General features: G+C 37.7%; 1 protein-coding gene and 1 long non-coding RNA gene across 2 annotated transcripts in view; one reads left to right on the top strand and one right to left on the bottom strand.

The window, feature by feature from the left end:
* Positions 1 to 20,949, bottom strand: part of col2a1b (collagen, type II, alpha 1b) — a 58,881-nt gene extending 37,932 nt beyond the window's left edge. The window contains exons 1-15 of the mRNA XM_073875802.1: positions 20,693 to 20,949; positions 18,227 to 18,429; positions 17,083 to 17,100; positions 16,781 to 16,813; positions 16,499 to 16,531; positions 16,347 to 16,400; positions 15,984 to 16,085; positions 12,018 to 12,092; positions 11,135 to 11,179; positions 10,700 to 10,753; positions 6,838 to 6,891; positions 6,363 to 6,416; positions 6,134 to 6,182; positions 3,261 to 3,319; positions 3,103 to 3,147 (exon numbers count right to left, since the gene is read on the bottom strand). Coding sequence (XP_073731903.1) covers positions 3,103 to 3,147; positions 3,261 to 3,319; positions 6,134 to 6,182; positions 6,363 to 6,416; positions 6,838 to 6,891; positions 10,700 to 10,753; positions 11,135 to 11,179; positions 12,018 to 12,092; positions 15,984 to 16,085; positions 16,347 to 16,400; positions 16,499 to 16,531; positions 16,781 to 16,813; positions 17,083 to 17,100; positions 18,227 to 18,429; positions 20,693 to 20,789 — 975 coding nt within the window. The 5' untranslated portion in view covers positions 20,790 to 20,949. The remainder of the gene's footprint in view (positions 1 to 3,102; positions 3,148 to 3,260; positions 3,320 to 6,133; positions 6,183 to 6,362; positions 6,417 to 6,837; positions 6,892 to 10,699; positions 10,754 to 11,134; positions 11,180 to 12,017; positions 12,093 to 15,983; positions 16,086 to 16,346; positions 16,401 to 16,498; positions 16,532 to 16,780; positions 16,814 to 17,082; positions 17,101 to 18,226; positions 18,430 to 20,692) is intronic.
* LOC141369441 (uncharacterized) lies at positions 3,670 to 5,140 on the top strand. The gene is made up of 2 exons (XR_012373135.1): positions 3,670 to 3,938; positions 4,398 to 5,140. It is a non-coding gene; the product is annotated as an uncharacterized lncRNA (long non-coding RNA).
* Positions 20,950 to 24,350: the final 3,401 nt, after the last annotated feature.

The following is a 24,350-nucleotide window of genomic DNA, read 5'->3' as shown; positions in this document are numbered from 1 at the left end:
GCTCTTACTGAGAAATGTTCTAGCTTATATTGAGAAATGATCAAGCTCAAATAGAGAAATGTTCAAGCTCTTACTGAGAAATGTTTTATCTTATTTTGAGAAATGTTCGGGCTTATATATGAGATGTTCAAAATCTCACTGAGAAATTTTCAAGCTCTAACTGAGATATGTTCAAGCTCTTACTGAGAAATGTTCAAGCTTTAACTGAGATATGTTCAAGCTCTTACTGAGAAATGTTTGAGCTCTTAAGGGCTGGTTATACTCGCGCTTTGGTCCGCAACGCAAGCCTCCGCGGATCGCGCGCGCGTCTCACCAAACGGACGAGGCGTTTATAGTTAACGCGCTCGCCGTTGGACTATTTTTTTAACCACCAGGCGGCGACGCGAGCAATAAAGTCAAAAACAAACACAAAGAAGAAGATAGAAGAAGTCGTCCGCTGGAACAACCCTACTGCTTTTAACATTAGAGTTTGATATATATAAATATGAGAACATGAATAAAACAACAATCTTTTAAATATGTCTTTATTAAACATTATCATTTCTTTAACGTTTTTACTAAACAAACAGTACAGACATCTTAAGGTTTATATTTTATTCCTTATCCAGTGGTTCATTCAATACAAATATAAGCCAAACATTCTGAATCATGTAAAATAATTCTTGTTTTAAACTGCAAAGTTTCCATACTTTACTTCCAGAGTGTCAGATAAATATATACATTGTTTTGCTTGGATTTATCAAAGAGATACGTCACAGGCTTGCCTGCTCGGACAGAATCGCCTCGAGTTCGGTCATTTTCGGATGCGGAGCCGCGCGGAAAGTTACAAAAAATGCCGTGCACAGCGCCACGCGAAATGGGGTCTCGCGCACCCAACGCGCGTGACCGCCCACTCCGCGTTGACGTCATTTTTGCTGAGCGCACCAACGCGCTCTTGCGGACGCGGCGACCATAAACTAGGCTTTACTGAGAAATGTTCTAGCTAAAATTGAGAAATAATTGAGCTTATACTGAGAAATATTTGAGCTTATATTGAGACATGTTTGAGCTCTTACTGAGCTTTAAGTACATTAAAGGGCGGTTTCCCGGACAGGGATTAGACTAGTCCTAGGCTAAAATAATTGTAAAAGCTGTCCAAACTGAAAACAACTTGCACTGACATATCTTAAAATACATCATTGCCCTTTATTTTGCCTCAAAATGCACACAAGTAATGTTTTTAGTAAGGCATGTTTGTTTAAACTAGTTATATTTCCTAATTAAACTAAGGCCTAGTCCTGTCTTAAGCTAATCTCTGTCTGGGAAACCACCCATATGAGATAGTACTTTTAAACCTGGGCCATGTGAGGGCAACTTATTCCCACGATAAATAAACAAGTAAAAATAACATAAAATGAGCTTTTATCAATTAAGACTGAACATTATTTTAATAATATTTCTCAAAAGTGTTTTAAATTTGAATTTTCATAAGCTGAAAGGTTGATGTACCACATATCATTTTTATCATGAGAGGTGCCAGTGTTTCTTTTTGAAAATGGCTTGTTTTGATAAAACAAGATCTTATTTCATATTTCCCAAAATTAACACATTGTATATATTTTTAGGACTTTTACATTGGTGTATATAATGTGTCAGTTCTTTTCTGCCAATTTGTTTTTCTGATAATTGTAAAAAAATGTTTTAATTGTCTTTACAATCTCCCGTGTTTCTCTGTCTTGATTCTAAAATAAATCGGTAGCACTTTATTTTACAGTACGTATACTAACCTTGTACATATATGGTAAATATGTTGTACTTACAGACAAATATGTGGTACTTACTTTTGAGTATCTACATGGTAATTAAATATATCATTACCAGTGTTGGGGGTAACACATTACAAGTAACGTGCATTACGTAATAATATTACTTTTCTGAAGTAACAAGTAAAGTAACGCATTACTTCTTAAATGTACACATTAATACTTGAGTTACTTTTTAAAAAAACTTTTATTTAAAAAGTAACTTTCCCCAACACTGATCATTACTGTACTTACCAGTGGTACATACTTGGTAGTTCTTATGTAACTCTAGATAAGTACGGGGTAATACCAGATATACTTATAGTGTAGGTATACTGGAACTAACAAGAAACATTACTGTATATACGAATGAATGTACAATATAAGTTATAGACTACAATGCATCATATTTTATGATTTTACTAGTTAATATAACTCACAGTGGCATATGCATACTATGCTATATCTAAGGTGGTCCTATGTAATAACTGTGTAATATGCAGCACTTTATTTTAGTTTCCATGCAGTAACTATGGACCTATTAGTGAATGTACCCAGTAGGTAATGTGTACAATATTTAATGGATGGGGTTGCCTCACAGTGGTATATGTATACTATGCTATAACTTAAGTGGTAGGTCCTGTGTAGTTACTATGGACATACTAACTAGTGAATGTACCCAGTAGGTAATGCGTACGGTATTTAATGCTTGGGTTTAAAGAGTACAATAAAGGACAAAAATGGCACATCAGTAATGTTTGTTATTATTATCATATACGTACACTATAAGTACCTTTCATTTACTTACACTGACCTGTAAGTACTACACACTTACCAAGAATTTAGAATTTGTAGGTAAAGTAATGTTTCTTGTTAGTTCAGTATACATACACTATATGTGCTGTCATTAACGTACACTGGTCTGTATGTACTACACCCTTACCATGTACATACAAATTTGTAAGTACAGTAGTGTTTGTTATTAGTTATCATATGTACACTATAAGTACCTGTCATTAACCCACACTTACATGTAAGTACTATATATTTATATTGTATATTCATTTGTAAGTACAGTAGTGTTTCTTGTTAGTTACAGTATACTTACACTGTAAGTATGTATCTGGTATTACCCAGTACTTATCTAGAGTTAAATAATAACTACCAAGAATGGTACCCACACATTTATCTGCAAGTACAACATATTTATCATATATGTACAAGGTACACATACTGTAAAATTAAGTGCTACCAATAAGGAAAGCAATAACATTCATGTTTTAAATCTCTGCATTTGCTGCACAGCCGTGCAAACACGTACCATTGGTCCAGGAGCCCCACTTTCTCCGGTCGAGCCAGCCTCACCCTGAAAGACACAGACAGAGAGAGAAACTGAGAGACTCCTAACAACTAAAACAACCATGAATGTGAACTGGAAATGTGAAGATATTAAACGTATGTGATTTGTGGAGGTCGTACTTTAGATCCAACAGCTCCAGATTCTCCTTTAGCACCATCAGAACCTGGGTAACCTCTGTAAACACCACAAACACACACACACAAACATCAAAGATGAAGGTCAGTGCCTAAAATACGCGTCAACAATTTAAAATAATAAAGATCCAGACTGTCCTATGATGTTCGTATAGACCAGTTCAAATGATGTAAACAACACTGGTCCAGAAACACTTCCTGCTACAGTTTTTGACAGTTATTTTCTTATTTCACATATATCATTATCTTTAAAATGTTTGTTTAACTTCAGTTAATTCAGGTTTATATGTTCTGTTGGTTTATTTTATCCCAATGTTTATCAAGTGTTAAAAAAAACGGAAACAGGAAGTGCCTCTGGACCAGTGTTGCTTACATCCCTTGAAATGATCTATTCACCTTATTTTTCACGACAACAAGGGCGGCGCCATTGCGTTCATTTTGTCAACGTTCTTCCGGCCGCATAGATGATGAGCAGCTGAGGCAGTGACTGAAGGCGACGCGTTAAACTTAAAAAGCTCACTCAAGCGCCTTTATGTTTGTTTCTTACCAATTTTAACGGACGGGAAGCCGACTGAGGAACACCCTTATCCCAAGTAAAGGTTCGACTACGATGTTCCGGTAACTTTAAACCACGCCGGGTGTTGAAAAGGTGGCCAGTTTCAGGTAAGCTATCTTTGCTAACTGTGTTCGTTTGCCTAAAGTTAGACTTGTGAACTCCGTTCTACAAATACACTTAAGATCAGTAACGTTAGTTTATCAAATGCAACTATTTTGAATGATTTTAATTGTCCACATAAATTTTAATATTTACGATAGTACAACGAGATATTATAGTAGTACATACATTACAATTTTACAGTAGCCCACGTGATTCCTACAAGTTACTGAGATTTCAGATGGAAGAATGTCAGTTCATTTCTCATTCAGATATTGATAATGACCTATTAAACAACGTATTATTTAACACTTAAGTTAAAGGTTCTGTTACTGTCTCTTTTTAATGCATCTCTCTCTCTCACACTGTTGTTTAAGTACGGGTGCAATTTATATATTAATTCTCATGATGCAAGTTTATTTTAAATACTAACATAAAAAATGTTTATGGTTATATTATTTTCACAGATGCATTGATGTGTATTGAAGCAGAGGACAACTGTGAGGATGATACAATCAACAACATGTTCCTAAACTGTGATGCAGAAACACAATGGGAGGATCCATCCGTCGTCTCAGACCACAACTACACCTTAAAATCACAACTCAACCTGAAGCAACCTACATCTGATATGGGAAAACACTGGTGCAGTTTCCCTGACAGGGCTTATTCTGGTACCAGGCTAAAATGCATATTTGAGTTACAATAATTTAAAAACACCTTGTACTACTGACATACCTCAACATATGAGTGCCATTGTTTTGTCACAAGATGTGCACCAGTATTATTTTTTGTAGGGTTTGTTTGTAAAAACTAAAATGTCCTAATATAATTAAGGCCTAGTCCTGTAAACCCTGTCCGAGAAACTGCTCCAATGTGTTGAGCTGGCACAAATTTACAGAAACAACCATCCTTGTCAGCTTTACACGGGGTTGATATTGCATCCATTACACAGTCGCCAAGCACTTTACCAGTACATACACCAACAGCTTCCAGAATATATACGCTTGCGATCAGCTCCTGATGACTCTGATAAAGCTGTGTCTTAATTTATTGCAGGGTGGTCTTGCTGAAAAGTTAGCTGTTTCTTAGTCCATAGTTATTTTTATAAACCTTTACAATGTGACCTGATTTTACCTGTTGTAAAGTTACATTAAACCTTCATATGTGATCAGATGTCATGCAGTGATATTAAACATTTACAATGTGAGCTGTTGTGCATTTATATTAAACCTTTACTATGTGATCAGATGTTACCTGTCATGCAGTTATATAAACCTTTAGCCTACAATGTGATCAGATATTATCTGTAAGGAATTTCTTAAACCATATGTGAGCTTTGTAGATTCCACTTAAAAGGATTTAAGTCTCCTGATTTGAAGGAATAAGTGTTGGCAAGTTTGCAAATGAATTCTATCATGGTACATTACCACATAAAAACAAAATTGTTATTGGACTGGCTAAGGTGCACATTTGCTTTAAAAAAAGACGAAATCACTGTGTAAATATTAGTAGGCATAAGTACTTTAATAATTTCCAATGCTGATCCATCAACTCCTGACAGGACGAGGTAATATGTCCCATAGGTTACTTGCCGCGGCCGCTTCATATCGTCTAACCACGGGACGACTGATGAGACAAAATGAGACTATCCGAGCGTCGTATGAAGTTTTAACCGTGCTCCTAATTTAAAACATTTACAGCAGTAGCAATATTTGTCATTTCGCTAAAGTTATAGTGAACTACAAACAATCTTTTAACCACCAAACTAGCTACCGAATGCACTGTGCCATATTAGCAGCGGAAGTCGGTTGACAAAATGCGGAAGAGCGAAGAATTAAAAAGGGGCGTGGTGGAATAAGGTGAATAGTCACAGGAGATGTTTTACTCTTAGTTATAGTGTCTGAAACTTTGTCATCAGTGATCAAAACCACAATTTGGCATTTCTTTAACTAAACACTACATCATAAAATACACAAATATTTAGTGACAAAAGCTGCTGTAAGATATAGAAGACACATTTCATTGGAGGACCATCAAATTTTGCTGTGCAATGATCAGCTACTGTGTGAATGATGTGCAGTAATACTAATAATAGCTAGCTTGGTGAAAGGCCAAGAATAAAGCATAGTTATTGACCAACCAGCATCTCGCATTTAGACATTGATCCACATGAGAACAAAGTGAAATGTACTAACTCTGTGTCCCTTGATTCCAGGTAGACCTGGTGTTCCTGGAAATCCACGGGCTCCCTGTATTTAAAGACACAGAGAGAGAGAGAGAGAGAGAGAGAGAGAGGTATGAGGTGAATGTCTCTCCTTTCACTTTCTGGCCTGCATCCACAGCAGAGTCTCACATCTGGGCAAAAGCTTGAGCCGTGGAGTCACACAGCAAGAATTCAATTCAAAGATCAAACACTGAAAAAAATTCACCTGAGGTCCATTTGGTCCACGTTCACCACTATTACCAGGTTTTCCTGCTTCACCCTAAAAAATAATAAATAAATAAAGCAAACCGAAGTTAATAATAAAGCTGCAAGCAAACCAGGAGCAGTGCATGGCTCCTGAGACCTGATGCTACTCAGCTCCAATATCAGCAAATATAATGTGAAATCAACACACGGATGGAAAAATGAAAAACATTTAACTGTCTAAAAGCATTTCCTGCTGGCATAAAGACACAGTAGCTATTATGTGTTATGTCATGTGGACCGGAGGAACAGCTGGAGACACCATCACTGCTGTGAAGGTGAGGAATGCAGAGATCACACAGCTATCATGTGATACGCTGCACTACTCCCTATAGTATAAAGGTTACATAATCACAAAACAATGTGCCTCAGAAAGTCAGTGAAGGTCACAGAAAAGTGGATGGATGAACATTTAGATGAGAGGTGGGAATACTCACATCATCTCCAGGTTTGCCTGGGAGACCAGGTGGGCCACGGGGACCCATCGAGCCCTATAAAAATATTGGGGAAGAAGGGTGACATTACTGATTTTCATATGAAAAGCCTAATAGAGGAATGAGATTATTGTGAAGACAAACGAAAACTCCATAAATGTTACCCGGATTCTATATTCATACACTTATAATCATAAAATCACAGCTTTCGGCACTATTAATAGTCTTGAGAATGGCTTTCTTCATTTGGACAAGAACAACAGGGCCACAGTTTTGGAAAGGAGAGTGAGTTAGACAAATATGTGTTTTTTAAATACATACAGAAAAAACAACATTTATTAGCATGGATTCTTTATATTTCTGTTTGTCGCTATGCATATTACTTTATTGTAACAATCCAAAGCGTGAAAGTAAGTGGCGAACAAGCTCGCATCACGGATGTGGATACGTTTCACTGTCAGTTTATTTCGATGCAGCTTTGCGCTTTTGTTAATGTACCGCACTCACTCGCGGCAGCGCTGCTTGCTAAAACTTTCAGTGTTGATCTTCGCGCGCACATGCGGTAGTGCATGGAATGATCCACTCTAAACTATAATGGGGGGCGCATTCATAAAGATGTAATAATAAGGTTTACACTTTTTATGGGAATATACTGAAAAACACAAAAGATGATTAAATAGAATATCTAATTGAACAAAATTTAGATAGGCTTCTGGAAATCTTGATGATTATCAAGGGCATAAGTGTCAGCTCACTTAGTACACCCCTACAGTACATTTTGGAGCCCCTTGTTAGCTTGGGCCCAAGGCAGTTGCCGACCTTTGCCTAATGGGTAAGTCCGCCCCTAAAAATGAGAGTAGCGGAGAAGAGGTAGAGGAGAAAAACAGTAATAGGGAGGCGTAGCTGCGTGATGAAGTTATACTGCAGGGTTGTGTCTCAAAACTTCTGACACTGTCAGTAGGGGAGAGCGGGGTAAGTTGTCACACTGTTCATAACTCCAACACTAGAGGCACTATCCCAAAAATCAAATAGCCACTTTTTGTGACAAAAACTTCTATAGTCAACTTCGTGTTCACATGTGGTCAAGATCGCTTCACTGCAAAAAATGATTTTCAAGAAAACATTTTCTTAGTATTTTTGTCTTGTTTTCAGTAAAAATATCTAAAAACTCTTAAATTAAGATGCTTTTCTTGATGTCCAAAACGACCCAAGAAAATAAGTCTAGTTTTTAGGCCAAAAATATCAAATTTAAGTGATTTTGTGCATAAAACAAGCAAAAAAAAATCTGCCTATGGGGTGAGCAAATTTTTCTTGAAATTTCTTTGAATTAAGCGTTTAAGAAAAATGTTCAAGATTTTTTGCTTACCCCATTGGCAGATTTTTTTGCTTGTTTTATGCACAAAATCACTTCTAAAAACTAAACTTATTTTATTGGGTCGTTTTGTTCATCAAGAAAAAGCATCTTAATTTAAGAATTTTTTATATTTTTACTGAAAACAAGACAAAAATACTAAGAAAATGTTTTCCTAAAAAATAATTTCTTTCAGTGTTTAATCTGACGTTAGCATTTTTTTTGTCTTAAAAAGTAAAAAATTGCACTTTACATACTGTGTTAGGTATGAATGGTAAAAAGTATTATTTTGCACAAAATAGAGGAGACAATAATGTGTCTTTTGATACTCAGTGGTTCACAGACTTTTTCAGCGTGCGGCCCCCCCTGTAAGGTGCATTCCTTCGCGGCCCCCCAAAGAAAATTTGTGACAAAAAACTGTTCTAAAACTCAACATTTGAATCAAAAAAACATTAAATTATACAAAAAGTAGTGCTTTTTGGTTAGTAGCCTTATTTTTTTAGGTTTAATTACACAGAATTCATGATAAATTAATGTATTTCATAAAATGTCATAAAACTGGGGCCCCCTGGCACCATCTCCCGGCCCCCAGTTTGAAAACCACACATGTCAGTTTGGGGCAAGTTGTCTTAATGACTTTGGGGTCACATGTTTTTCACACTGGAAATAGTTAACCCCGGTTTATTCTAAACCCTGGTTTATATTAAACCCCAGGTTAATGGAATCCTGGGTTATCTGTTTCACATTTCACACTGTTCATACTTAACTAGGGATTAAGAGAAAACCCTGGTTATTTATAATCTGTCGTTTCACACTGTGCATTCCTAAACCCTAGGTCAGGTGTCTGAAACCCTGCTCCTACACACCTGTCTGTAATTATGAAGCAACCCTGAATACCTTGATCAGCTGTGTTTAATGTAATGAATTCAACAAATGTGCACAAGGCTTCCTTCTTTCATTTGGTATGAGATTTATACCATTGTGATGTATGATGCTCAGTAAATGTTAGACAGTGTGAAAAGTGTGACAACTTACCCCACTCTCCCCTATATTGTCAGAGGAAAAATGTTATTGCAGTGGTCATTAATTGGCTGTCGGTGAACATGTCAGACCAAAATCATCATTGTTTGCTAGTTTATGATCTTCAAAATCCTTTAGGATTTTTAAGGTTTTGAAATAAAATGTGTCCGAATTTACGCGGTCGTAATTTAATGTCATACGTCACTCGGTCTACGCCATTGCGGTTGGGGGAGGCTTTTACTTTTTTTTTCTAGTACGCAAATTCCGTCTGTTTGCGTTAGATCAGCGCTTATTGTACGCTTGATTTATTCTGTTAAAAGCAGCTGTGAAGCTGGAGTTGTTAAACAGTACAGTATCTGTCCTGGCCTGCAGGTGGCACTGTTGACAAAATACAGTCAGTCACTCAATTCAGTAACTGTTTTTCCAAATGACAACTTATTTCTTAATTGTCAAAAGCTTAAAAGATTGTTGGAGCCGATGGTGTAGTGGGCAAGTGCTCCCACATATGGTGCAGACGCACTTTTGGCAACCCGAGTTCGAATCCCTTTGCCGATCCTGTACCCCTCTCTCCACCCTATACTTTCCTGTCCTCTCCTACCATACTATGTATCTAATAAAGGCAAAAAACGGCCCAAAAACATTACTTTAAAAAAAAAGATTAATAATTTAACACAGCGTACAATGTCAATGTGTATGTGTGTAAACATGAAATAACTTGAATCAATAAAATGAATGCCTATGAGACAATCACAAGACAATAACGACGAGGACAGACAGATCAAACAAAAAATACGGACAACTAAAGAGAAGTTTTTTTCACGCAAATATTTGCAGTGTTTATGGGGTGATGATCTCAGGGGGCTAATTCTGACTCTAGCAGCGCCCCTGGTCTGCACAGCACTAAACTGGGTTTTTGGCACTCTATGATGCAAACAACCTCCAGCATTGCGGACCGCCTTTATGAGACATAAACTGTGTGTAGAAGTCTAGGAGCAGGTGGGTCATGTAATTAAAAATAACGGTAAGACTTTACAATAAGGTTCATTAGTTAACATTAGTTAATGTAATGTCAGTGACAATAAAGGTCATGATGAGAATATTGGGGGGTCCGGGTGTGGATATATAAATTAGAGAAAATCATAGGTTCATTTGGGTGTCTGATGGATGATTAATTATGACAGCGGGTTGAGGTGTCGTTAGAGTTAGGAGTGTAAAAAAATATAGTTTTAGAAATGATGTGTAAATTATGGAATAAAAGTGTAATTGTAATACACTCTAAAAAATGCTGTGACCCAATGTTGGGTCAGATCTAAACATTTGCTGAGTTAATGTAGCCCAGCGGCTGAGTTTGTCCCTCTTTGACCCAATGCAAAGCATTTTTTAGAGTGTAAACAAGCCTGCAGTTGTAAAGGATTTGATGGATTATTACAGCTCAGGTAAGCAGACGTTTCACAAAGGAAGATTGACTGTAATCATCTGTAACAGAGTACATACGGCTGATCCGGGCTCTCCGGCTTCTCCTGGGTTTCCTTGAAATCCTTGTGGGCCCTAAAGCATTAGAGAGAGAATTACCATCACAGCGTGTGTGTGTGTGTCAATGCCAGAAACAATGTTTATATGATCAGTATGTGTACAGTAAGAGGAAGCATGACTAGAACAAAAATCGTTTCATCTGCTTTCTTTGCTCAAATCTGAATCTTTTTCGCAGATTTTATGCTGAAAACAAAGTGGGAAAGACAAAGGAATGTGCTGAGATGAGTTGAGAAATGTCTTTGAGGAAAAGCCCTAAAGGTTTTAGTGAAGATTAAAGTTACCAGTGCAAACCTGTGTTTAAGCAAAGTATCATCTTACGCATGTTTTTTCCCTGAATCTTCAAAAAGCATACAGTATACACCGTATCAGATTTTCTCATTCATAAAAAAAACTCACAGGAGCTCCATTGGGGCCTGGTGGTCCTCGCGGCCCCATCGGTCCCTGAAAAAGAAAACACAATATATATTTGCATACATTCATCCTGAGTTTTTGTTTTTTGCATGGCACAAATTCATGAGAAATTTTAGCGGGCACTGCTTGTAGGGACATTAGGGCGACTCAATGGTGCGTAAACGCTTAGAAAATTCCAGACGTTCACTCGACCTTCATAAGCAGGAAATCAGCCTAAGTGCTCTGAACCTCTCTGACTTACCACCAATTAAAAGTTTTACAGCAGTGATAATATGAACAGAAATAACAACCTGTGCATGTCCCGACAGAACCCAAACCATTCAAACCATTTCAGCACAAGTTAAAATCACGGACATCTTTCATTGGAATTATTTTTTGCATGCCTATTCATTTAAAAATATACACTTAACAGCTGAATCAGATATTTGTATGATTTCTAAAAAAAATGTCTGGGTGGTGGCCAATGAAAACGTCTGGTAGTAAGGTAGTGTATCCTAAAACCACAGGAAAATACCAGGCACACACACACACACACACACACACACACACACACACACACACACAGTAAAGCGAGTCTAAGCTCCTGAATGCATCTCTGTGTTTTAAGAGATTGATATAGAAGTGAATGCAGTGGTTTTACAAAGATCCTACTTGTCTCATAATCATGCGCTGTAATGTATATTACATGAATCCAGAACTTGCATAACTACCCAATATATAAACAAGGAAACTAGGAGATGAAATATAACATAGTTATATAGTAGTTGGTGTTAAGTTTACTATTATTCCACAATGTGGCCAAAATATAAATAAAGAGTTAATGACCCTAAACGTTTTAAGACACAAACAGTCAGGTGTAATCTCTCACCATTGGTCCTTGCATCACACCCATTTGTGCGCTAGCTTTATCATCAAATCCACCGGCCATCTGAGCACCAAAGTTCTGGAAAAAGAAAAACATCACATGGAAAAATAAAGACTTTGGCCAACAATGATAGTGTTTGTTTCAATGCGTCTCATACTGTTCATGCCACATCATTTAAAGTTTCCACCTTACAAAAGCCAAATAATTTAAATATTCTGCTTTTATTGGATAGAAACTAACTGTTGATGTTTGATGTTTAAGTGAATTAGATCAGAATGAAACGTTACTCATCTGACTTATCTAAACACAATCATTCAACGGTTGGCATGCTTATGAAATGAATGAAAGCCATACACAGCTTAGACTTTGCAATGGAAGGAATTGGAAGATGTGCTTGACCTATAGACCCGTCTCTCAGTTATACCATTCATTCACTGGCTGAATCCACTAAAATGTATCAATGCTGTGTCTCTGTTTGTTTGCCTGACACTACAACATCGCCATAACCAACTGTATGAGTCGGACTTCATTGTTGGATGTGTCACTGCCATGTTTTTCAGTTCTGTAGCCTGTTTTATTTTCTCTTAAAACTCTTTAATTTCTCACTTGTTATTCATTAATTCCTTTTCATTTTAAATGTGTTTCTGTTGGTAAATACACATGGGACCGAATAAAATGTTTTTTATGGCTGTGTTTACTGCCGCTGCAGTCGTGTCAATGTGTTGTTGTGTTTGCTACTCTTTACTGCCTAATGATGTTCGTAGACTTTACTAGGCATTAAAGCTCATTGTATAAAGTGACAGAGGCTTTGTATCACTGCCGATGAGTTACAGCTGATGAATTCAGATGTAACAATAAGATAAGAAGCAATGTGAACAAGTGAACAAAATTTATATATTTACATTAGCATGTAATCTGTTCATTATATATCAGTCAATAGGTCGCATGTTAATCACATGTATTATTCTGTAAACACATTTTTTTTGTGAAAACATTTTAAGGATATGAATAGGCTACAGTTCAGTAATACATGGATGTAGGGTTTACACATAGGGGCAGTTTCCAGGACAGGGTATAGATTAATCCAGGCCTAGGCCTTAGTTATTTTAGGACATTTAGGCAAACATACCTTACAAAAAACAATACTGGTATCAAAACATAGGCAGTGATATATGTTCAGATGTCAGTGCAAGATGTTTTTAAATAAAGGCAGCTCATTGGTCTGGGACAAGGATAAGACCTATATACTGTATTATTATATTGAGCTATTAAGTGTTAGTCACAAAAATGGCAAAGCCCAACTCTAAAAGATGATTTAGCTTGATTTCCTTTATAGAAAACTAAAAGCCTTGTTGGATTGTCATGAGATCCCCACCACACTGTTGAAGAAGTAACCTTCAAATGTAAACACTAAGCTTTTTCTAATTCTCTGCTCCAAACTAAGGGGTTGTGCACACCAAAACTTTTAAACGCGTCTGAAAACGCCTGGACAATGCTGAATGCCAGCTTTCTTCAGCTAAGAGCTTTGGTAGCCGTGAGACGGCAGCTGTGAGACGGTTGGTTGCTGTGATACTTGTCCCGCCCCTACTCCACTGTGATTGGACGGCCACGTGAGAACTGACATTGATGAGCAGAGCTTTTCATCCAAAGTTGAATCTCTTTCAACTCTCGACGCTCAGCGGCGAGCGCAGAAAAAAAAACGCAGAGCAACGGTTTTCAACTCTAGGCGCTCAGCACGGAAATACCGCCGGGCGCCGGTTTTCAGCGCGGAAGAAAACTGCTAGCTGCAGGCTTATTTGAAAAACGCTGAGCTTCCATTGGAAACAATTGAGAACGTGCGCCGGCCGCAGGCGTAAAAGCTTTGGTGTGCGCGCCCCTGTAATGTTTTGTGATCACGATGAACATTCAGTATGAGTACAAGTATTTATTCATATACATGCTTAAGAAGATAACATAGATCATAAATGAAGTATTGTCTCTGCTGTAAACTGTATTCATTTAATTGTCTAGTTTATCTCTGACTGTCAGCGAGTGCTCATGAGCTCCATTGAGAAATTGTAGTGTTGTATGATCGGTGTGAACATGAATGAGATGCTGTCAAACAGATAAGATAGCCTATATCTAAGCAATGTTATTGAAAAAATGCCAGCTAGAGTACCCTAGGATGACCATACGTGCCATTTTACCCAGGACACTGATTTAGGGTGCGTCATCCGGACGTCGCATACATCAAAAATACAATACATGTTAATTTGATAATGTTTTTAACTGAAATTTGAGAACCTCTGTGATGTATGCGGTCGACAAATGCAAATGCGAAATCATGGCCAAGACGTGTCTGGGTAAAATGGCATGTTTGGTAACCCTAGAGTACCCTGACTGTTTACTATAAACAACATACAGAATGTATTTGATCATAGTGAATTTTATTGTCAATTACACAGCGCTCTGGAATGCTTGATTCTGATTGGTCAATTATTCCCACATAACAACCACCTGAAACTGATAACACACAGCCTCATCTGGGTGAGTCATCTCAACAGGTGCAGTTGAACTTTTCAATCGCTTGATTCTGATGACGTGCAAACTTCAGATGGAGGGCAAGAAGTAAAAATCAGAACGGATGAGATGAAGAAAAGTCCGTACTGTGCTTATTTAGACACTTTAACAATAAAGAGGTATTTAAACAAAAATCACAAAACATGTTGGATGTGATCTGGGACGTGACACAATTTTTTACTGATTTGAAACACTTGCCTGCCATTGAGGTGGTAGATATAAGAAACTACCTTCTACTGCAGAAAACAAATAAAAGCCTACAAACATATGGAGACATTACAACTGTTTTCAACATTACAACGTATGTAGTGCTTGCATCAACAATCTCACACTGTAAAACAAATTCTGTAGAAATTACAGTATTACTGGCAGCTGGTTGTAACATTTATGTTATTTACTGGGAAAGTTTGTTCGAAGTTAAATGAACATGAAACATTTTCAGTCTTTTTCTTCTACAGTAAGTTACTGGCAACCAGCTGCATATTTACAGCTAAATTTTACAGTGCATTACCAAAGTGCTTCACAGTTATTATTATTTGGTTTTCGTGAGATCATTTCTTTATTGGGGTGTGAATTAACCTAGCAACAAACATTTAATGCTGCTGAGCTTCTAGATGTTAGCATTACGCAGGTTTACGTCATTAGGTTAACCTCTCGAAGGTCCACAGAAACGTCACTAAAGGCAGGTATCATCACAAAATGCAGCTTATTGAAATTGAATGTTGGGGTAAGCTATTTATAGTATGTTCGCCTGTACTTTGTGTATCATGTGTTGTAAACAATCTATTGTTTTAAATATATCTTTGCAATAATATATTATTAATATATTAAGCTGACTTTACATTACCTATTAAACTAAACAATGAATCTTTACAAAAGCTTATTACGGTATAAAACATAAGGGGTGGCTTCCTGGACACGGTTTATCCTAATCCCAGACTAATATGCATGTTTAAACTGCCTTAATGTAAAACATCTTGCCCTGACATATCTTAAAATATATCGATGCCATTGTTTTGTCTCAAGATGCACACAAGTACTGTTTTTTTGTAAGGTATGTTTGTAAAAAATACAAAAATTGTCCTAATATAACGAAGGCTAGTTCTGGATTAATCTAAACTCTGACCCTTAAAGATTTACAACACAGACTGAAGACTGCAACTGAGCAATAACCAGATTAACCATCTAAATACATTAAAACTATTTGCATATACTTGATGAAAGTCTTTTATAAAACACATATTTTGACAAAGATTTTATTGTTATTTTACGTCTCTAAATTGAAATAGTTAAGACCTATCATTAAGAAGCTTTTAGTCAAATGATGTCAAGCACTGAATTCAGGTGTAAACAAAGCTTACGTGATCAGCACTGTCTCTTTAAGATGAAATGACACCTTTAAATACTTACTCCACCAAGGCCAGGGGGTCCATTTGGCCCCGGGGGTCCAGGGGGCCCAGGGTTTCCAGGGATACCGGGTTCACCATCTCTACCACGGGGGCCAGGATTTCCCTAAAGTCACAAAGAAACACCAAATGACTTCATAGTACTGACGAGGCGGATGCATTATGCAAACAGCTTGACTGTTTGTTTAAAAAAACCCTTTGTTTTGCCATCGATTTTTTTCTTTGCAGTGTGGCCAAATTTAGTCTTATTTAAAATACAGACTGGTTTTGTATTAATGCCTGTTATGTCCCTACGGCTTTAGACACCATCGCAGAGATTAAACTAGCTATTAAACCGAAAAGTCATATCCAGTGATCAAATGCAAACCTTCTCGCCCTTGTCTCCTCTCGCTCCCCGTGGTCCTTGTTCTCCTGGCGGTCCCTGTTTGGTAAAGGAGAGTGAGTTTATATCTAGTTTAGCAGCAACACTGCCGCTTAAGCAAGCCCAGAGAATTTAAGGAATTCCAGAAGTATTCCTACCGTAGGCCCCGCCGGTCCCCTCGGCCCCACAACCTGGGGAAGAATCAACAGAAAGTCACTGTTAATTATTACAAAAAGCTTAACGGTTTCAAACAAACACGAGAAGAAGATAAAGATCCTCAGAATCAACACACAGATCTGGCAGACTGAAAAGAAACTCTTACACGGTGAAATTCTGAAAACGGTGCCGGGTTAAAACTATGAAATATAAAAACTGTGACAGCAAAGATCCACTCAGACTAAATGTCTTAAACAGTCATCAACAGTAAAGCTTCAACTTACATCTGTTATGTCTCCTGGTTCCCCCTTTTGTCCCTGTTAAACCATAAATATGGCATTATTAGCCCTCATAAAATAAAGGTCGCTATTCACAAACAGTAAGGCTGTTTATTACTGTAATATAATCATTTGTCAATATTATAAGCATGCATGACATTAACTGTACAAACACTCACAGATGTGCATTCATAAACTAACATCACAGACAGTTAACACAACACTTCTAGACAGGATACACCACGAGAGACCTAATCATAGTTTATACACAGTCAGATCAGAAAAACAGATATTAAACCCAGACTCACCTTAGCACCTGGCAACCCTGTTATCATACATAAAGAAAGAAAACAGCATTAAAAGGACTCTTCGGTGACAAGATCAAAGCAGTTATTACAGTATATGCCTACTGCCAAAATAATTTGTGTGTTCTGATAAATGCGTGTGATCCGGCACACATGCGACTATAAAGAAAATATGAACAGATTATAAACTACATTTAGATTTTCGTTCATCACTTCTCTTCAATATCATTAACTTGATCATTAAGTTCTCTGTTTGCATCCGTATGCCATGTCCCTATCAATAACGTATAAAATAACGTAGTACATTATCTAGAATAATCTTTCATTTTCCGAATGGAGATGGTTAAAAGTAAATTTTAAATATGGCAATTTTTAAACAATAAACATAACGTGGCATAATCCACTTTATATCAACATGTAAATGTTACATATTTGTAAATTATCAATCAGGATAAGATTCATTCATCCAGCTGTGAATTAAGGTCAAACTACTGTACAAGCTGCCACCAATATGTGACCGATGCAGATTACAGTAGCAAACAATGAGACACTCATTCATTGATTAAAAGCAGATGTCAGTAACAGGACATCTATACAAATGACAGATTGTGTGTTTGTGACTGTTAACACGTCTAAAAGATAAAGGTGCTCATCTATCTTTTTGGTCTTTTGCACGTCACGTTAGTTTTGTCATTTGCTTTAATTTGCGATGAATGAAACAAACTTTTGTAAAGTTGATAATGACAAATATTTTTGAATCTACCTACCTACATATATATTTATGAACTGTTTTAAACTTTCTGGCTTGCACAACATTAAGACTTAAGGTTTGAAACTCTACACCACATCTGTTCAAGTGAGGTTCCCTCTAAATGATTCCCATATGCGTCCATCAGCACAGCAGCCTGCAGTGATAGGCACTCCAGACAAAGCCAATGCTGTCTTTCATTCGGCTTTAGGCTTTTCTCAGTTTTCAATGATTTTGGGTTTATTTTTAAAAGCAACCATAAATTTCACAAAGTTATGATTCAATGATAAAGCAAAGATCTGGCATTTATCAAGAATCGTATTTAAGGTGCTTTTCAAAAAAAAATCCCAAAAAGTGTAATTTATTTTTAGAGTTGAAAAAATAAATAAATTACAACCCGGGGGAAGGCGGGTCAGCAGCACAGACCGGGCAGCACTCCCCAAACGGGATCTCGGGTTTGGGACAGTCTTTCAGCTCCTCACAGACGATTTCATCACACAGGACCGTGCCAGTGTCACAAACACAAATGCGACACGGCTCCGGTTTCCACACATCCTTGTCGCTATAGAGCTGGCCGTCCTGAACGCAGCTGCCTGGATCCTCTGTGTGATCGTGAGTAGAAGAAGAGCCATGAGACGAGAAAAACAACTCTCATACACTGTTAGGAAGGATCAAATGAACAAACTATTGCCTTCTTTACAGCCAGAAAAAGATGCTTTAAATCTATGGCATATCATAGATTCATCCTTTAAATAAAGCATATAATAGTGGTGATACATAGTAAAAAACTTTTTCATCTCCACAGGAGCCAATTGAGATGAGTGGAGATGTTGTCATTGCAGGCCAACGATCATACTTTCACACTCTTTGAAGTGCATACCACTAGATGGCAGCACACAGCTGATTCCCTTAAACAATTAGACTACTGAATTCAAAGTTTGACATGCACATGAAAAAATACAACTATTGGCAAAAAAAGTTTTGATTCTGTAGTCCATTTACATGTTTTTATATATACAGTGTATATATATATATATGCTCAGATGCAAAAGCCGCTAAATGCAACCTCTGTCAAAAATGAAATAATGATATTAACCAAATGCTCTCGGCATGCTTACAAATACTTTTGCTTCAAATCCGCTAAATCCCACATTCAGAAAATACTGTTTTGTTGGGAGAATCTATTAAAAAAAACTAATTTACAAGAAAACATGTCAGATGCACTTTTACAAGGTTTTGCATCTGACCTCTTCATAAACAAAATATATATAACTGTATATATTATAAGTTGTAATGAATATGGACTTTCATAGTTTGATGTTTATTCATGAGGTCAGTCAGTAGCAGCTCATGAATGAGTCTGGCAGTTTTAGTAAAGCATGGCAGTAAAGAGAGATTGAGCGCATACAGTCTCCTTGTTTACCTTTGAGGCCTGTTTGTTTTCTTTAAATTCAAATAGAGCACATATGGCAATGAATGACGCCTTTCTGAAAAGTAAAGACTGAGCAATTCACAAGCTTTTGCAGAATCTAAACACCAAACATATGAAGTGTGGCTGTGAGTGAGCAGACGGATTAAATATGTCAAGAGTAAACTGATCTGATTCGTTCCTAAGGCCTCATTCAATACAATATCTTCATTCCATTAACAATCATTTTCATCACGTTTGCTTTGAAGACTATAGAAACAATACGTTTTTGTTTAAGAGGAAAACTGAGGAGAATTGGACACACATGAGGGGTAGTCTCTGCCTGCCGTGTCTCAGGATTCATGTGTAGGACATTATCCCCATTTACAATATAACAAATAATGTTATAATTGATGGTTTATGTTATTTGAGACCTGTTGACCTTTGACCTTTCTCTCTCCCCCCTCTCTCTCTCTCCATGAAGCTTTAAAGAAGTCACATATGTGACTATCTGCAACAATAACAAATGATAACTCATTTTTAGATTTTCTCATACTCTCTTTTCTAATGTTAATCATTCAAGTTTATACAGGAATATTTTTCCTTATTTTACCTGAATACTTTCCAGTTTCAAAACTAAGACAAAAGAATGTGGCTTGCTGCTTTTGTCTTTTTAATGTTTTTCCAATGACATTCGAGTGCCAGACGGTCTTTCTTTCATTCTTTCCTCAGACTATCAGAGTCGGCGGGTAATGCAGAAAACAGATGGAAACACTTTAACCGTATGGAACAGTAACTCTGCCCACCACAACTAACTTCAACTACTCATATATAGATTTCAACGTTTCACACCAGACGAGTGAAAAAAAACAGTGAGGAATGGGTCTTGACGAATCCCCCTGGTTGAAAAGTTTTTTTTCTATTGAAAATTGCTCAGAGCATCAGCATTGTGAGCAAGCCTGGATTCGCCCTGCCGGCCCCTGACAGCAGAGGAATGTGACCAGCTGAGCCTTCAGGCCACCAAGACTTCATCAGACAGAAATACTTCAAATAAATCATTATACAATAAGCAGTAATAAACAAATAAGCCAACTCTCGGTCTCTCTCTGCGTGTGTTTAATGCTGGTATTTCCTGCAGGGATAAATTAAATGCTGTGAATAACTTCAAACTGCATCTTCACTCCAGTCTAAACACATCCTCACTGTTTCTCAACATTCCCTAAAAAAGCCCTCATCTAAATTACAATGAAAAAGACCCCTGCAAAACTGAAAATATTCACTTGGTCCATTGTGTGTTTGTTTGCAGTATAGTTATTTAACACATATAGAGTAAGTATACTTTGAACTCAATCACGACTGTTAACAAAGCATCACATCACCTATTTACCTCTATGTTTATAGAAAAATACAAAGATATAACACAGAAACCTTTTAGAGACTTTTGAGGGCAAACTTACGGTCATCTCCGTCCTCCTGGCATCTGACAACGGCCACAAATGCGACTTGTGTTGCCACTAATAGCAGTAAAGTCCTTGGATGTAGCGACAGGATCATTATATTTAACCATGCGGGCAAATTCAGAAAAAAATAACAAAAAACAAAACAAAAAGACTGAAGTGTCCTACAGACGGACACTAAAACTCCTGCAAAAAGTCTCCAGGTGGCTGAACATCCAGAAATACAAACCAAACCCTTCACCCCACATGAAGCTGCTGAAACTTGAGAAGAATCTCCTCCTCCTCCTCTCTTACACCTCTCACTCTATACAGATACACCCCCACCTTTCAAGAGCAGAGCCCACCCAAAACTTTCAGTTATACACATGGCTGTAGCCATGGCTGGAAAATTAAACTCTGGATACACACTCTGTCTGTTTTTGGGGTGGAGATTTTTAAATTAGCCACTATTTATTAGATCACAATTAATACTTTAATAAGATTGACTAAGGGTTCATTATTTAGTTATTTTTCATGTAACAATTCTTACTATTGTGATCATTTTGAACAAGAACTTTACAAGATACTTACGAATAACTTTGCTTAGTGCTCTTATGAATGTTTTTAGCGTTTCTTACAGACATTATCATGATGATTAAGTTTGTCTTACCAAAGAGCCAATGAAAGAAAAAGTCACATCATCTCCATTCACTTTAATGGAAGAGTTTTTTTACAGCAATTGCAGATCATGGAGCCTCTCAAGAGTTCTCAAAAGTTACTGTCAGCAGAAAGGGTTGAATGTGATGAACTTGATGAAAGTTTTAATACAGAAGACGTTTAAAAAATAAGATTGTATATTAGCACTACATGTGAATCAAATGACTTTCTGCTTCAATGTGTTTGTAGTGGATTATTTCTCATTATAAAACCGCCCATTCTGGTTCATCATTCTGATTGGTTGAAACGCATTCTAAGCCGTTATAAAATCCCCCGGTAACCCCACGGCTAGCCATGCATTAAAGGACAAGTTCGGTAGTTTACACTTAAAGCCCTGTTTTCAGATTGTTTATGATGAAATAGAACGGTCTTGACTGAAATTTCGACATATGCGGCTGCCGCGAGAATTTTCGGGTGTTTGTGTTTCACCTCCCACTCCTACAATGGGTTTAATGGTGCACTGGAACAATCCTTCCTAAAATGCATTAAACTTTCGTTTACAAAGACGTGAAACTCACCGAGTGGTCGGGGGTGTTCACTGATGTGCTCACACGAGAATCGCTGCAAAAGATGCTTTCCAACAGGTGTTTTAGCATTCGTTGTTAACTTGTGGACCTATTTTTACAAACGCCTCACACCCGTACATTCTTCTTCCGTTGAGAGCTTGAATAATAGACACTCCAGCCCAGGTGGTGGCGATAATCCGCCTTTGCCAATTGCAAGAATACAAACAATGTTCCCGGCGCGGAGTAATACCTCACAGCACATCAGATACACGTCAATGGACTTAGTCAAAAACTACGATAAATCCTGTTGGAATGCGTAATTTGCAGCGATTTTTGTGTGAGCATATCAGTGAACACCCCCGACCACTCGGTGAGTTTCACGTCTTTGTAAACGAAAGTTTAAAGCATTTTAGGAAGGATTGTTCCAGTGCACCATTAAACCTATTGTAGGGGTGGGAGGTGAAACACAAACACCCGAAAATTCTCGGGGCAGCCGCATATGTCAAAATTTCAGTCAAAACCGTTCTATTTCATCATAAACAATCTGAAAACAGGGCTTTAAGTGTAAAATACCGATTTTGTCCTTTAAAGGATTTTAATGCACGATGTAGAGGCGAAATACCACCAGACGCGAAGCGGGATGTTAGTAGAAAAGAGTCAAGCTAGGATAGATTGAGGATATCATTAGCAACACATAACAAACCATCAATCAATTTTGTTTTCTTAATGCAGATTCATCCATTATTGTGTATAACAAAGGCTTGGGAATGCATATTTATGCAAAAACGTATGGATAGGTTGTTTTATAGGCACTGTAAATTATCTAAGTGTCAGGGTTTTGTCTTGTGTTTTGTTGTCAGGTCTTTTATTTTGAAATCTGGTCATGTCATGCTTCACATTACACATCCTGTTTGTCACTATAAAACCGGATCAATCTCACCATCACATTGCAAAGTATTGCCAGTGTAACACCTGCCTTACTGAGCGTTTCATAGTTATTGTTCATGTTTCCTGTTATCTTGTCATTGTCTTGTTTCATGGTTCTTGTTTTGAATTTTAAATTTGCAACAGCTACAACTCTAAGCGTGGATCTGATCTGATCTCTGTGTTATACCTTGCCTGGATTATTACTCTGACTGTTTGCTGCTGTTAGGGAACCCCACAGACCAGAAGGCGACACACACACACACACACACATATATATATATATATATATATATATATATATATATATATATATATATATATATATAAATAATAATAATACATTTAATATTATTAAAACATGCATATTGAAGCAGATGGGAACGATTTGACCGATGATGATAATGATGACGGTAACTCCACCCATACACAATGACAGTCAAAGATAAACAGATGAATAACTTTCCTTAATCCTTACAGGTGAACAGATGATGAGGACACAGATAAACACAAGAAGACAGAACAATCCAGGAAATTTAAACAGGTGAGTAGAGTCAGGTAGGTAGCAGGACATACATGGGATTGTGTTGTGTGAAACGAGACCAAAGAAATACTGAGAGGGAGAGTGGAGTGTTTATACAAATACACAAAATGGTTTCAAGAGGGGCTGATGCAAAACTCACAAGGGAGGAAATTAACAACTGGGAAGGACCTAAATGGTACATTAGCCATCTGGTTGCACCGAACCCTCACTCCTCCTCTACTCCTGTGAGAATCGTGTGGAATAGTAGCCAAGAGTTCCAACTAAACATTGCTGACATACTTACCAGAGGTGCGACTCCTGAGGAACTTAATGAAGAATCAAGGTGGCAGCAAGGCCCTGATTTCCTGAAATTACCCAAGATTGACTGGCCTATGAAGATGGCCAGTGAGATTATACCCTCTGCTGCTGAAGATGTGGGAAAACTTCAGCGGAAAGCCTTCTCAGCAGTGGTCACCAGAGCCCAGTCAAAGGGAAGAGGTGGCCCCAGTGGGCCTGACATCAAGGCGGACCTCAAGAAGGTGGACCTCAAGTATGATGGAGTTAACCAACCGACATTACCAGCTGTCCCGGGTGTAACACCAGCGGCACATAGACAGAGAAGGCCCTGGGCAATTAGACTGGTGTGCCTTGTAGAACCTCAACGCTTCAGTTCTCTGTCCAAACTGTGTGGTTCCATAGCCTGGACTCGTCGGGCTGCAGAAACCTGGTTGAGAAAACGCCCGGCATCAAACTCCTCAAAGTGGGAGGCAGACCCATCAAAGTGGGAGGCAAATCACTCTATCCTGTCTACTGAGGAGAGAGCGCAAGCCTTCAAAGACCTGGTCCTTGCAGCCCAAGATGGGAGTCAGTTCCTGGACTCAACACTAAACCGTTTGGTGGTCCACAAAGACGAGAGCACAGGAATCATTCTCTGTGGAGGACGAATCCAGTGCTGGAAAGAAGATGGAACAGCTGTTCCTTTATTTCCATTCCGTTCATGGCTTGCAAC

This window comes from Misgurnus anguillicaudatus, chromosome 14 (assembly GCF_027580225.2).
Source record: "Misgurnus anguillicaudatus chromosome 14, ASM2758022v2, whole genome shotgun sequence".
NCBI classification, from domain to species: Eukaryota; Metazoa; Chordata; class Actinopteri; order Cypriniformes; family Cobitidae; genus Misgurnus; species Misgurnus anguillicaudatus.
This window is presented reverse-complemented; position numbering and strand designations above follow the sequence as displayed.